This window comes from Sitophilus oryzae, unplaced genomic scaffold (assembly GCF_002938485.1).
Source record: "Sitophilus oryzae breed Bouriz unplaced genomic scaffold, Soryzae_2.0 scaffold_1437_pilon_pilon, whole genome shotgun sequence".
Lineage (NCBI taxonomy): Eukaryota > Metazoa > Arthropoda > Insecta > Coleoptera > Curculionidae > Sitophilus > Sitophilus oryzae.
In genome coordinates this window covers 160,256-176,989 of record NW_022146101.1, presented here as the reverse complement: position 1 = coordinate 176,989, position 16,734 = coordinate 160,256, and the positions used below count along the sequence as shown (strand labels likewise).

General features: G+C 30.8%; 1 protein-coding gene across 1 annotated transcript in view; it reads right to left on the bottom strand.

The window, feature by feature from the left end:
* LOC115876577 (probable G-protein coupled receptor 158) overlaps positions 1–16,734 on the bottom strand; it is a 94,841-nt gene that overhangs the window by 15,390 nt on the left and 62,717 nt on the right. Inside the window, exons 6-7 of the mRNA XM_030892393.1 lie at positions 9,276–9,431; positions 4,302–4,412 (exon numbers count right to left, since the gene is read on the bottom strand). Coding sequence (XP_030748253.1) covers positions 4,302–4,412; positions 9,276–9,431 — 267 coding nt within the window. The remainder of the gene's footprint in view (positions 1–4,301; positions 4,413–9,275; positions 9,432–16,734) is intronic.

Sequence of the window (16,734 nt, the reverse complement as noted above, 5' to 3'; positions counted from 1 at the left end):
TATTACCAAGTTATATAATAATATCGCCATATTGTTTTTTCTCATGCTGACATAAATGTGAGAAAATTTTATCCAGTTTGTATGTTAATGGAAATTCTTGCTTTGCTTTATCATCACCATTACAAATGATTAATTCGACGCGAACGAAGTTCGCTGGTATAGTCTTACTATATAAAACAAAGGTACCCTAGATTTACAGCATGGGTCAAAAAATGGATGGACTTTTTTAAAGGAAAACACCATTTTCTATAGGAGATAGACGAAAACTAATATCGGCGTCTGGAGTTCAATTTTTATCAAAAACATGATGGTGAAAACAGCACATCGATATCTGTTACCGTTTCGCAGTTACGGGTGTTTTTCAAAAAATTGCGTTTTTCACAAATCGCTTTAATTTTTTTGCTATACAAAATTTTGTATTTTTATGAAAACATTTTCAAAGCACCTTTTTATGTAGAATTTAATGGTTTAAGTATAATTTTTGTAAAATTAATAATATAAGAATTATCAACAGAAAACTTGATTTTTTATATTGGACATCCTATTGAAAATAATTTAAAATTACCTTTCCAAAAATATAGCATGCTTGATATTTTCGATTTTACTAGATTTCTCTTCTAGATATAGAGTTTTTAGAAATTACCCTACTTTGAATAAGTAGGCTTTGAACGGCGCCGGCTGTCATGCAAAACAATTCTAGCTGTGAGCAGCAATTGAAACGAAAATAATATTTGCAATGAGAAATTTTCCATAGCAAAAAAGTTACACAGCAATTTGTTAAAAATGCACATTTTTGCCCAAAATATACTAAAACAAAATTTTAAGTATTCTGTTAAGACACATACATTTTTCTCCATTACTATACAGGGTGATTCAGATTTTACTAGAATAACTTCAGGTATCGATAGAACTAGCAGAAATAATGATAGTTTGTATTATAAACCATACTCCAAAAACGCTTCCGCTTGGAGTAAAATGGCGCTAAAATTTGAATTATTTTTCATATGGCATGCTGCTAATTAAGTAACATTTTTCGAACGCAGCTGAGCTATGTCCGGAATTTTGTGAAATATCTCGAAAACTAAGCGACATATCAAAAAAGTTTAAGAACAAGAAAAGTTAGTAAAAAGACGGAAGGTTTCAGAAAAAAAATACAAATTTTTTCCAGTGACTTGCGACAAAAAAGTTCGACAAGGTTCCGTGCAGTTGACACTCACAAAAACAACACCCTGTATAGACAATTAATCCAATTTTTTCACACATATCAGCCACGTTGCCCTTAGTATTTAACCAAACACTTGCGTATTTAGATCCTCTGGCTTACGAGTAATAAAATAAAAACCGAAAAATAATTCAAATTTTAGCGCCATTTTACTCCAAGCGGAAGAGTTTTTGGAGTGTGGTTTATAATACAAACTATCATTATTTCGGGTAGTTCTATCGATACCTGTGAACACATTTACTTACTTAGAGTTTGGACAATTTAATTTAAAATCTGTTTCTTTAAAATGCCTACCGGGAAGCGTTGTCGCTTTCCCAATCTTTCGAAAATCGCGTGAAAATTAATGGAGTTTAGTGATTTTCGCTTCCTAAGCGAACACGAGGTAAACAGTGGGCTGTAATTTCAAAACTTGAGCTAAAATTTTCATCTCTATCTACTATCATCAGGGTTGGGTCTTTAATAAATAAATACCTTAGTGCACTTTTTGCTAGTTTGGGTCTATATTGGGTGAGTCTTAAATAAGTGCAAATATACTTAGGGGTAATATATTTCGACCCCAGAAACACGATTATAAGTTTTTTTTTGTGAAAAAACAATTGAATTTTTTTAAAATGTTTAGTTAAAAAACATACTTTCTTCATAATAATGCAACATCGGTAGTAGATTAAATTTACAAGGAAGAAAATTCAGAAAAGATCCAGTGGTTCTCAAAATTTTAGCAAAAAATATTTTTTTTGAAAATTTTCAGTAAAGTAAAATAACTCGTTTGTTTTGGATTTATTTGACAAACAGTAAGAGAAAATAAGTTTCTTTTATCGAAATTTACCCGCTAATCTGTGAAAACATGTTCACTTTTTTTAAACAGTACCCTATATTTTACAATTCACTATTGTCTATCACTTTCAATACACATTTTCTACACCTTTAAAAAATAATACTGTAGTTATATGGAGAAATCGTGTGCCAATTTTAATTATCTATACTCTAAACGTAAGAAAACCAAAAACTGACTTTTACCCAACCCTGCCCACCATTTCCTTCCCGCCGCTTTAAATTTGATTTATATCCCAGGTGATGATTAAGCTGAAATTAGAGAAAGCGGTTGATTAAATTAATTATCTTTGAATTAATCCCATCTCGAAGTTACGTCGCGCGTTGCGTCGACTAGATGGAAGTAGATGGCAAGATACCTGAGAATTTTCGGCTTTAGCAAATATATCTGAAGCGCGATATTTGCGATATAACTCTGGTTTTTTAGTAAACACATAGAAAACTGATGTCAAATATTCATAATTTTCGTGAGTGTGTATAGTATTAGTTTGCTAAATATTGCGCCATAATTAAAAAATAAATACATGTAGGTGTAGTAATTTAACTTCAATTATATAGATTGCTGCTACTAAAAAATAAATTAAAAAATATATCCATGAAATTTGCAGATAGGGAAAGTCCAGCCATACACCATATACTTTTTCCCCAATATTAAATGATTAAAAAGGACCTTCCTATGTCGGAGACAAGCTCGTCGGAAACGCGCTCTGTAATATTTATTACAGAGTCTGCAACAAAGAGTTCCTTTGATGCAGATTGAGCTTGTTCAAGTAGCACTTGACAGCCATATGTCCTGTCAAGAAACTTGTGGTAAACCGCACTTCTCATTGAGCATTAGCAGTTCCTTTATAGTTTTAGAATTAGGTACTTGGATGAGTAGGATATTCAAATCTGTATTTAAAAATTGAACTTTTACTACTCTGATGCCAATATGTTGCGCAATAACTTAAGATCTATCATGCAGATCTTAAGCATAACTATTATACAGATCTTGCAAATATTCAAGTTTATTTTAATTTAATTTTTTTAATTATTACCTTTTTAAAGGTTAAATTTTGAAATATAAGAAAATACTAAATTAAGAAAAATAAAAAATATATATATTTTTCATAATTGAATAAACCATGATTCACCTGTTATATTTTGTTATAGTTATATTTATACCGAGTCGGCATTTCTGAAAGAACATTCTGAAGAAGAGCTTTGTAATGCAATTATATAATTTTTTAAAGGTTCTTAAGAATACTATAAGTTCTAAAATTTATTTAAAATATTCAAAATATTTTAAAGATGTATCACTGACCATTACACAGTTCAGATTTATCAAAACTCAAGTATATCTTAATCCAATAAGATATTTTATTTAATTTTAAATAATTGCTAGAGATAACGGTAACACTATTAAAAACAATCCAATCTAATCATAATAATTTGCTCATTATAATAATGAATTTAATATACTTGCTTAGTTTGCAACAATATGGCAAAAGTTCAAATTTCCTAGCGAGACTAGCACCAAACTTTGTCGTCCACTGATTTAAATTAATAGGACATATCGAGTTACCGACTAAGACGAAGAAGATCGCATTATAGTTAAGGGAATTTAACTGATGCCTGTTACATAATTTAGAAAGTTACTGATTTCAAGCCCAGGAAAGTTTAATTAAAAGTTTTAACAGGTCCGTTAATATCTTAAGGCCATTATTAACACATTGTGACTATAAAATTTTTATTTTGTTTATGCTATATTAGTCTTATATTATTTTTATTGTAATTATTAATCATATTAAATAATTATGACAATATTTGTACAAATATTCTGACTTTTAAATGTTTGTTATAGCGAAATATTAAATTTGATTTTTAAATCTAGTTAGAACCTACAGGGTACTGTCTCCTCAATGAACATCTCAGTAGATTAAAGCTAAGCAACAACGGCGAATGTAGATTCTGTGAGAAAAATGGAAAAACACCAGAACACCTCGTCACTGAGTGCGCCTAGATTACAACCAATCGTACCATAAACTTTGGTACGACTGATATCGGAGTTAGAGAGCTAACCTCTTTAAAACCGTCTCAGATACTGGCTTTTGTTAATGCCTTGAAACTGTATGATAAGTTATAACTCAAAAAAGAGGACAACTGAGGATAATAATAATAACAACTAATACAATCTACTTAGAACAACAAATTGATACAGAATCTTAATAACCTAAAAATAATTTAGAAAATTTTGGTATCTACTTACGTGAAACTGTGTTCTTGCAGTTCTGCTAGCGTAGGCTAAATGAATACCAAAAACCAAAATGGCGAATTCTCCAGCTTCGGTAACGTAGTCCCACCATAAATATTTACAAGACTGAAAATCAGAAAAAAGGACTGTTATTGAAAGACGTATTTTTATATTAATCTCTGAAACAGAAATATAATTAAATATGACAGAATTTTTTTTATGATCAAGCATGATATTTGACCCATCAGCACAGCATATTTAACCCATCTGTAACTTCGTGGTGGATAAAGCAAGAATATTAATTTGTAGTAATCAAAAAGATATACTACAACTTTCTATATAGCCAATATATGTAGTAAAAAATTAATTATTATATCTTATAGTTTATGAATTGTTACTAGGCAAAGTTTTTAAAATCCGATAGTGACTAACTATCAACAAAATTCTAAGTTACTTCTAGGAGTCTCACAAACTTTAAATTTTGTATTTTGTTAGACTTTGGCCTGTAAAGGAAGGAAAAAATGAAAAATCCTGCTTTCTTTGTTAACTATATGTATATGTTTTAGGTACTAGATACTATGTATTTACTGATAGAAACATTGTCAGTACTGATATAATATTTGAATTTGGTGCAGAATGCTTTAGAATATCGACGCAAAAAAAATAGCAAGGGACTTATTTTACTAAAAATCGGATTCGGCAAGAAGTTATGAAGAAATGTAACGAGTGATGCCAAAAAAATCATCAGCTTAGTCTAGTAAAAAAAATTACCAGCCAAACCTTAAAAAAGTATTATTTTTTGCGACGTGATTGACAATATAAAGATGATAATATTTTAACGCCTTGGTCTAAAAGTTAAACAATTTTACGCCTAAGCAGAAAAATACGAAAATATAGTATTAAACTGATATAAAGTGTAAAATTCAACGAGCGTAACCATAGTTTCTCAATATACAATGACTTACTTTTAAATCTTTTTATGTTATTTGGAAAGTTTAAAATTGTTTAAGAAATTATTTGTGGCGTTTGAAAAAAAATAGCACGTTCTATTAGGAGTAAAAATTATTTTTTGTGCCTCGCCTGTAATGTCAAACGTACAGCCTCGCCCTAAAAATTATCATTTTTATAACTAAAATTAAAATTAAGGTTTTTAAAATTTTATAAAATTTCAAACATCTCAGCTTTACTGAAGCTGAACTAAGTAAGATTGTTTTTTTTTTCTGGAAGTTAATTTTAAACCAAACCAATACCCGTCTAAATATATCCCTGTATCGAAGAAATCTTTCCCGATATCGATAGACAAGAAAAAGAAACCCAAATAACAGAACCGATACAACTGACACTATCCCACAAGCTTTAAAGCGCGGCCGAATCTCATTGATTTTAGTTCGGGAAAGAACATTTCAACTTAGCGAAGATTTCCGAAACCGACGTATAGACAGCGATTCAATGGAAGCCAGTAGTATTTTTATGCCATCGTCTTCCTTTTTTTTTCTCTATTTTCTTTTGTGAAATTCTATACCAGTCACTCTCAGTAATGTAAGAAATCTGGAGCATATGAATTGATATAAGACGTGAATCATTCATGATATTGATCATGAATGAATTGAGTGTATATAGAGTAAAAATTTCAAACTGTGAGCCTGATATTAAGATTTTCTTCTACTAAGGGCTGGCTAAGGTTAGTCTTGGGCCGAGATTTCCGTATGTAAGAAGAGTACAATGCGTTTATAATGTACCGAACAAAGAGACAACAGTAAACACGTTGCCAAACGTATGAAATAAACTGTGCATATTGCTAAGAGACGTGGAAGGGGATATAGCAGATTTGTCGCAGTTGACCGGTCGACCCAATCAGTACCTCTGTCAGTACTTAAATTACTAGGAAAAGGTGTACATCGTGCGTTTAGCTTCACGATTTAATTACGTCTCGTGATACTTTATTTGTTTAATTATTAACGAGAAGTTGTAACTTTCCCTGTAGCTTGAAAATTTTTAAGTGCAAGCTAGAAACACTTGCATTTTTGGTAAAAATAAGTGGAATTGAGTTGGTGTTCGACAGTGGCCGCGTTATTAGAACACTGAATTCAAAGATCGATATCTCGAAATCTATTAGAAATAATTAATTGTAGTTTTTTCAAAAACTTTCTTAGTATTTCTGATTTATTTTTTTCCTAGACAGTATGTGAAAATCTTTATTAATAAAAAAAAATACACGATTGCTGAAAATTGCTATGCTCTAAAAGTAAATGGATGGGTTGTTTACAATTTTTGAATGGAAAAAAACAACCTTATTGAATTTTTTTTATGTAAATATATTATAAAAGATCCGATCTTCAAAATAAAAAAAAAGTTTCAATATGTTTTTCAGTTTCAGAGTGGTTCTTGAGTTATGGCGTGTTATGTGTTAAAAAGTTGAGTTTTAAAATTATCGCGATTGCTGACGTTTTCTCGTTATAAACAAATGACACCCTAACGATATTCTTATAATTCTATTTAAGATTCTCAGAAACATGTCTAATGATTATATCTAGTTTTAGGCAACGCCGCAACAGAACACCGTCGCATTTCTCTCACTCCGACTTAATAAGATCCCTATGCGATTTACTTACACACATGTAAATACTGACCCAAAAGTAACAGTTGCCAGCACGGCAACTGTTACAGACAACAAAGATCAAAAATTCATGTACTTTAAAAAAGCTATAATAATGAATAAAGGAACAATTTTATTTCTTAAAATTGCCATAGTAGGGTGTACCAAAAAACTAACCTAAGGAATTTATCGGTTAAAATAAACCTAATAATCGAGAAAAAAAATATCCCTGGAAGGCAGGATTTTTAGGTCACTTTTAAAAGGTGTCGGTGAGTTTTGTTGATGTAAATAATAACTGTTTCTATATTTATAATTAATTTATTTTTGTTTCTTAAAATATTTTGATTAAAAGAAAATATGTAAAAGTGGGCAACGCTGTACCGGTCAAGCTTAATCACGTGACTAAAAGTTGATTTGATATGAATTATTCTATAAAAAAACTATAATAATGAATATAGGACACTTATATTTCTTATAATTGAATAGTAAAAGTATAGAATGGTCGAACACAGCCTCCCATATATGTTTGAAAATTACATATTTTTTGATGAGATAGACTTATATATAAAATAAAATCCCTAAACATTATCTAATATATTTGCAGTTTGCTAAAAAACACAAGCATTTCGTAGAAAAGAACACCGTCTAGCTTAAAAAAAGACCTATTTAATTTTACTGGACACACCGAATTAATCTGTGATTTAAATTTAACAGTTGAGAAAAAGCACTTTTTACAAAACTATTTTTTGAGCTTCTCAGACAGCAAGATTAATTGTACTCGCTAAGTACATCTAATTAATTTAAAGCTTAAACCTGTAAAATGCGGAATTAGTAAGACAAATGATTTTTCAAGCTACCGGGAAAAATTACAGAAGATTTTTCGAATAATTTTATTGAAATTGTTTTAAATATTTTATCTGACATTGTTTGGAGAGTAGAAATTAAATTTATTTATGTATACCATTTTAAATAAAATATTAAGTGAAAAAACAATAATAATTCCCTTCTTAGTTTCTTCTTAAATAGTAATAAAGGAATCATAATATCTTTTTGTTTGATAAAAAAAATAATTGAAAAATTTTTGACTTTGCAGTGCATACAGCATACAGTGTCCATCTGGTTTAATAGAGATACATAGATGCGATTTTTACATCACTTTTTTATAAAACTAAAAATGATACACATAAAATATGGTTCATACCAAATAAACTTTTTTCACGTGATTAAGCTGGATCGGCACAGCGTTGCCTACTTTTATATATTTTCTTTTAATCAAAATATTTTAGGAATCAAAAATAAATTAATTATAAATATATAAACAGTTATTATTTACATCAACAAAATTCACTTTAACAGCACTTAAGGGACATAAAGGATTATTACTACCGCTTTCCCATTCAAAATATTCTTATAAGGTTCCGATGAGTTTTTTACGGTTATTAAGTTATATTGTACACTTCCCACTAAAAGAAGTTCTAAAAAGAACAATGTTGTTGTCTGCTAGTAAACATTTTTACGCTTAAAATATCACAAGAGTCAACAATCAAATTTTATTAATTGGCTATTCCACGCTAGTTTCCTTTTGTGAAATGACTGCACAAGTGCATAAAAAATATCAATAACTATGACTGACACCCGTGTTAAATAAAAGATGCACAAATTCATTTTCAGTGTAGTTTATTAAGATATCACGATGGAAGGCAAACGTATCAGGTTAAATAAAATAAAATAAAATAATAATGCTCTTTTAAAGAATTGTTTTATAAAATAATGCATTTTCACCTTATTTGTGAAAATATGTATAGAGTATTATATTTTTAGGAAGCCCCTTAACAATACCAACTAAAATAAAAACTAATATACAGGATATCTTATTAAAAAAATAAGTTTCAGTCATATTTCGAAAATGACAGGTCTAAGCAAAAAAATATTTACGTCACTAGATTCTACGTGAAAAACTCTATGGAGCTGCGTTTTCACATTTTTGGTAAGTTATAAGATACGAGAGATATAAGAACCAAGATACGAAAAAAATAGAAAATTGCAAAAATTTCAAATCTGCCATTAATTTCAGGATCTAAGAAGGCTAGGAAAAAATTGTGTGTACTATTATTAATTTGGCATATAATATAGCAAAGTAAAACCACATTTTTGTAGCTATTTGTAAAACACACGAAAATGGAACACTCTGTACTGCAAGTTATTAGGTAATTAGACTGTTCTAAATAATTGTATATTAATTTCAAAATAGTGCAATATGCTTTTCCTTGTACTTTATAATTACTTTTCAAATTATTTCCCTCGTCGTAAACAAAGTAGCTAGCTCTGTTTAGAGTAACTAGCCTAATTAACTGCTTTAGCAACTCAGCTGGAGGTGGAGTAGGGGGAATTACCTGAAATTGTTCTCCGTTGTTTGTCCATCCGACATAGAGCAACGAGTAGTTCTCTTGCATGAAGTTGAGGGTAATTGCCGTGTAAGCTGCCATGTAAGCCAGGCCCGACAAGATCATTATTAGCAAGTACTTTAGCAGGTCCGTGTCCTTAACTACCTGAAAATAAAGTGTGTTGTTTAAATGAAGGGATTTAGCAAGAGCAATTTGAGTCAATTATAGAAGAAATAACTAAGTTATAAAAAAGGATTTTTGCATAATTTACCTATATATGATTCTCACGTTCTTACCACATAACCATATGTTTAGTACGCTATTATCACAAAGAAGTGTCTCTTTAGAATTGTGTATAAAAAATAAATAAATGTAAGTGTATGCTAAGACATATAGAGTGTCACAGATAAAGTCTACATCATATGGAACTTCTTTTTGCTTATCGACTAATGTGAAATTTGATTTAGGTCATGTTTCTGTTTTGATTTAGATTAAAAATGACTTAAGACTTAAGAAACTTGCTACCGGGTATCTGTAAAATTTGACATTTACGGTAATAAATGGCTTAAAAACCGGTTTCTTTTTTTTATTTTTTTTAAGCTTTTAAAACATTTTTGAATAAATGTACCAATTTTCAGCCATCTAGAATGAATTTTCTTTTGTCATTTTTAACCAATAGCAGCCGATTCTCGCGATAGAAGCAAAAATAACTGACGGGAGCCCTTTTATCATTCAAATATTTATCTAGAACTCATATAGGTATTTCAGTGTTTTGAATTAATTAATAGTTTTTATACCAAGTTAAAATTTGACCGCTAGGTAAATATTTGACTTACAAACGATTTGTTCAACGAAAGAATACTAAGGGCAAAAACACGTACAAAATTCATCACAGAATTACAATACGCTGATGACTGCGCTCTAGTTGCAAAAACATTACAGCAATTACAAGAAATGGTGAAAACATATACCTGGGCATATGAGGCTTTGGGCATTAGGCTGAACATCGATAAAACTAAAATCATGTATACTGTGTGCACTCCCCCGGTAGATCACAACAATGCTATAAAAATCGGAGAAGAACTATTAGAATATGTAACGGAATTCAATTATCTGGGCAGTTTGATTTCGGAAAAGGCCAAAATCGACTCTGAAATTCAGCACAGGATTAGCAGCGTCTCAAGAGCACTATGGAAATTAAAAGACAGGGTTTTCTACAATCATGATTTGAGCACAAAAACGAAACTTGCAGTATACCGAGCAATAAGAATCCTCACCATGTTATATGGAAGCGAAACCTGGGTGCCGCACTGCCAACACATGAGCGCATTAAACAAGTTGCAATAGAGACACCCGAGACAACTCTTAAGAATCAAATGGTTCCACCATGTCTCAAACTTATCCCTGCGAGAGCGTTGAAGTCATGATTACAAAATTCCGCTGAAGATGAGCTGGTCACGTATGCATAATGCAAGAAAACCGCCTACCAAAATTTTTGCTTTAGAGTGAGCTTGTAGACGGTAAGAGGAAACCGGGTGGACAACTCAAAATGTACAAGGATATTTTCCACGAAAACATAAAGGGGATAAACATGCAGAATGAGTGGAAAGAAGCAGCGCACAATAGAACGCAATAGAGAAGAATTGTAAACTCAGTTAACAGCGGCAACCAAAAAGTAAAGAGGCAACAAAGCAATGAGATTTTTGAATGACCGGAGTGCGGAAGAGACATAATATAACGTATCGGATTTTTCCGTCACAGAAAAGCTCACGAAAAAAAACGCCTTGCGTGACCATCTTCTGATGCGTATCAAATACTTGTCAGCGAGTAATGCCAGTATTTTTGCGAGTAATGGATAAAATTTTCTCACATTTATGTCAACATGAGAAAAAACAATATGGCGATATTATTATATAACTTGGTAATATTTGAAGAGTAGTTTCATCTCGTTGGAATTTGACTTTCAAAAAATCCGTTTGCCAAAAATAAGCTTTTTATGTCACGCAGTTTAAGCAGAACCGTGATTAATAACTTACCCAACTTTCAATCAACACCCTGTATGATTTTTTAAAAAATTTCAAAATATGTAAAAAAACAAAATAAATTATGCCTGTCCAAGCGTTTTCCCAAAGGACTAACCGTTTATTAAGTAACAAATATTGTAGGTAATATTTGAGGGGCGTTTTCACCCTCTTGGAAATTGACATTTGAAAAATCCCTCTTTATCGAATCTCTACACCCCCCAATCAATCCGTTTGCCAAAAATCTGCTTTAAAGGCCAAGCAGTTTAAACAGAATCGTGATTACTTAATGGTCATATTTTATGAGACACCCTGTATAAATTTTTAAAAAATCTTAAAATATGTAAAACAACAAAATAAAATATACATGTTTAAGAGTTTTCCTGAAAAACTCACTGGTTTTTAAATAAAAAAATATTCTAATATTTGAGGGGTGGTTTCACCCCCTTAAAATTCGAGTTTCGAAAAATCCCTTCTTATCGAACCTCTACACCCTAAAGTCAATCCGTTCTTTAAAAATCAGCTTTTTACGTCAAGCGCTTTAATCAGGATCGTGATTAATCAATGACCAGATTTTTCGAAACACCCTGTATACATTTTTAAAAAATCTTAAAATATGTAAAAAATAAAATAAAATATACGTGTAAAAAGCGTTTTTTTTGGAAACATGACCGTTTTTTAAATAAAAAATATTGTAATATTTGCCAAAATTGAGCTTACGCTGAGTGGTTTGAGCAGGATGGTGATTAATCAGTGAGTAAGTCACCTAAGGATTTTATATATTAGTATTATAGATTCTCTTACTTTAAAACGTGGAAAAAATCGATATTTTAAGCCTTTTGACTTAATGCATGTTTCCGAGATAAATGCGATAAACTTCATTTCTTCAGAAAGGCATCGAAGTTTGGATACAGTACCATTAGCTTTTACGTATGTAAAATGCATATCTACCGTGCTTTCAAATGGCTTTTCCTCTAACTCTATTTGTTACAGGAAAACTTGCAGAGTAAAAATGCGAGAGATTGAAGCTTTGATGTAAAAATAACATTTTTGATAGATGCTAATGCTCCATATTAATGCACGTATACCGTTAAAAAACATAAAAAGGGTCTCAGCACATTTTTTTTTTAAGATTGCCTTATATCTATCAAAAATAGTAGATAAAATAGTACTTTAACAGCAAGGGTAGATTAAATGATATTTTAACAGTGAGGATAGGTTAAAAATTGTATTTCTTCTCTCACGTTTTTTAATTGTTTCCATTTTTTAAAATTTGTATATTCCTTTTCGTCAGTTATTCGGGATTTAAATGGAAGTAGTTTGGATATGGCGTTTGTCGCCTCAGCCTGAATATCTGTTGGTAATTTACTTATTTCGTTTTGAGCTATTTCAGACTCCAATTCAATCAGCAATCGACACGAAAGAGAATTAAAAAATATTCACTCAAAACTGACAACTAAAGAGACAGCTTTATTTATTTATCAAATTACATTGAAACCAACGCCTACCCAGCACAATATTTTTTCTACTCGTAATAAATTCTTTGGAATAATAATTTCTGAATATTTTTCAAAACGTAACTCGCTATGGAAAAAAATATTGTTTTATACGCGACGATAAAATTGCATTATTGTCTCCCAAAATTAATTCACTCGCGATTTTATTGCTGGTGAATTAATATTTTCGGTCGACGATAAAATACCATTTTATCGTCTCGATAAAATACCATTTTATCGTCTTTTATAAAAAATAACTATTACTTAATCATTGCCGTTGGACAAAAAATTGGTTTAAGCATAATTTTTGTATCTATGATGTACATGTTCTTATAAAATTACAAGCACTAAAACAACAAACGTTCAGCGGCGTAGCGTGGCATCCATATAAGGGGATGTATCTGCAATTAACATTTTACAAACACAATAAAGTTTTTTTCCTTTTTCTTATTAAAGTTTTTAATTTTGAACTTACAAAAATAAAATATACAAAAAATGTAACAGGTTAAAAAAATTATTCAACCAATTTAAAAAAAGAACTAAATTTAGGTAATAAAAAAACAAAACTGTGGATGTATCTGTTAAATTTTAAAATTAAGAGTCCATTTCGCTAGTCCGAAAAAGTTGCAAAATAAGCGTTCGGCATTTAAAGTTTTATGTAAAACTGGTATTTTTACACAAATGAAGAAGAAAATTAAAGATAAAGGATTATACTATATCCGTATTGTCGCACATTTTTAGACAACTTCTTTATTTTAAGATTTTGATGGTCAAACATCAACAAAATATTTTTATTATGTTTGGACTAAATTTTCTCGAAAGTAAAGACATAATTAAAAATTCCGTTACAATACGGAAATAAATTGAAGTTTTGTGATTACAGTGATATATAATTTATATGGTTTTGTAACAAATTGCTCGCTATTTTATGGCAAATGCTGAAGCGCTGCAAACCTTAATCAAGCCTTAATTAAAGCACTTGTGTTTGGAAATTTAGGTGTGGCTTAACACGACAGGATTGGGCTAAGCCTTAGGCAGATATTTAAAATATAATATATCTTTCCTTCGGCCACACACCCGCTTTACCCGGCCCCCGAGAGTGACCCGAACAGTATAGCGTAATATACTCTTAATTTCCTGCTATGCATTCCAATTGTACCAACTTATTTCTTTGTAAAATGAAATAAACTACTGTGAAACTAAAACAACAGACACATGTATCACTGTCAAGGATTTTGTCGTTGGACAGGCTCTACACACGAAACCGGCATCCAAAACCAGACGTTGCCGAGCGTGTATGATAAAATTGCTTTCTCAGAATAGTTTACGGTACAAGTGCCCATAAAACAGCTTATATAAATTTAATCTGTATTATTCCACGCAGCACCTCTTCAATTTTTCACTAATAAAACTATAAAAGGGCGATCTATTTTTACGAGACAGCTAAATTGCACCCGGAATTGCAGCTACTTCCTGTTTGTCTCGCGAAAGATTTAACCGCCCTCTCATAATTTATCCCGCTTCTGCGTAGTTTTGTCGTCGGCGGAAGTTGGCACGGAGTTCGAAAAGGTATAAAAAGAGTAAAAGAAGAAGAAAACAATCTAAAAATAAGCATTCATTATCATAGATAAGTATAAATTTGTTATTTTTGTATGGAGATTGATTGATCGTAATTTTATTTTCTTTTTTGTGACTATGAGAAGATTAATTGTTAAATTTATTTATTGAACGTCAATAAAAAATAAATATTGACAATAATTATTGTAAATTTAAATCTAGTTTACTACTATCTAAAATATTACTACTAACTTAAAGCGGAACTCAAAAACCTGGAAGACTCAATTCGTAACAAGGAATGGAAATCCTCCAACGGTCTAAGGCATTCGAAGAAATTCCTCAGATTTTACGACCTAAAAAAAATCAAAGATTTTTCTTGAATAAATTAAGAACAATCTTTGGATTGTCACGCGGTCTTTAACAGAGCACTGTCTCCTTAATGAACACTTCAGTAGATTGAAACTAAAAAACAACGGCAGACAAATAAATGCAGATTTTGTGGGGAAAATGGGAAAATACCAGAACACCTCATCACTGAGTGCGCCGAGGCGACAACCATTCGTGCCATTAACTTTGACTGATATATACACGACTGATATCGGAGATGGAGAACTAACCTTCTGCCAAAGGCCTGAGACTGTGTGATGAGTGATGAGTTATAACTCAAAAAGGGGGACACAATAGATCAACAAGGTCGTTAGTGTGTCTTTACTCATATGACCATATTCATTAAGTTTTGTCTTCAAAATCTAAAACTCTAAAGTCCATAGAAAATGTATAGAACAAGAAAAAAATATAGAGCTGCTTAAAAAAATAGAATATTACACAATATATATATAGGGTGTCTCAGAAATAAGTGCAAATATTTTAACTGGTAGTATATTTCGACTCCCAAAACACGCCTATGAGGTGTTCTTTGCGAAAAAATTGTTACAAATTTTAAATTTTTCTTGGCATTTTCCGGAAATTTAAAAAATTTTAATGCCACTTGTTTATTCACCTGAGATTTCTCTACGATGTATGTAAACCTTGCAGTGTTGTCATCTCTTACCTTACCCATATTCAACATATTTTTATTGACTGTAATTTTAATTTTCTACAGAAAAAAATTTTTAGAGTATTCATTTTAATCATATCAGTTACTATTACTAATAATTCCAGAAACAAGTAGTGTGCGTTTTTCGATGTGTTTCGAGCTTCATAAGGATATATTTGTTAGAAATGGAGACTGTTACTTTAGCAATTATTATAACATGTAGTCAAGCAGTGCAATGAAGTGAAGTGTATACCGGGTGCGTCTCAAAAGTGGCTCACCCCCTATAACTTTTTTATTTTTTCAGATAAAAAAACGAGATTTGGTATGTTAATATATGACATAAATTAGGATTGATTGACATATTCAATTGTTTTTGGCCATTTCCTATTTCACCGGAAATGACTACAACTTTTGATTCTTAAATGGTACCCTCGGTATTTTTTTACTTTATTTGATAAAAAATGACATTCTGAATAGAATGACATATCATATGTCAAGTTTTGACATTCTCGCTTAATAAAAAATCGTATTTCAATCTAGAGTGCCATGGCTGTGTTAAAAATACTGATTCTTAATCAAGGAGCCTTGGAAAAATAGATTTGATCATCTAATGTTTTTAATGTCTTGTCCTGGCCAGTTAGAAAATGTTCAAATCGTATTTATAATCATATCTCAATTTTTTCAAATGGAACGATGGTGGCTCATTATCATATTTGGGAAAAGCATTTTTTTACGAATAATTTGATAACACGCATTTGGTATTTCGAGTCAAATTTTCGTTACGAACTGTAACTTATAATTTCAAATAAATCATATACGAAAATGTCAAAAGTTGACAAACGATATGTCGTTCTATTCAGAGTGTTATTTTCTACCGAATAAAGTAAAAAAATTACGAGGGTGCCATTTAAAAATCAAAGGTTGTAGTCATTTTCGGTGAAACAGGAAGTGACCGAAAATAATTGAATACGCCAATCAATCCTATTTTATGTCATATACTAACATACCAAATCTCTCTTTTTTATCTAAAAAAATAAAAAAGTTATAGGGGTGGACCACTTTTGAGACGCACCCGGTATATATTATTGTTAAAAATAATTGTCACCGTTGTCAATAATAATTGTGCCTTTTTCGATCAGTTAACGAAGTTTCGATCCTTAACTATCAGTACCTTCTTTATGTTGTGAGGGAAATATTTTTAAATTTTTTTGGGTAAGATTATTATTAATTATATTAAAAAAACTCTAAAAAAGTAACTTACCTCTGCAAAACCCTTCGGATGGTGTAATTTTGCGACTTGTTTATGCGTATATACTTTTTTGACCATCTGGCAACACAGGGCGTCGAATAAGCTGAAA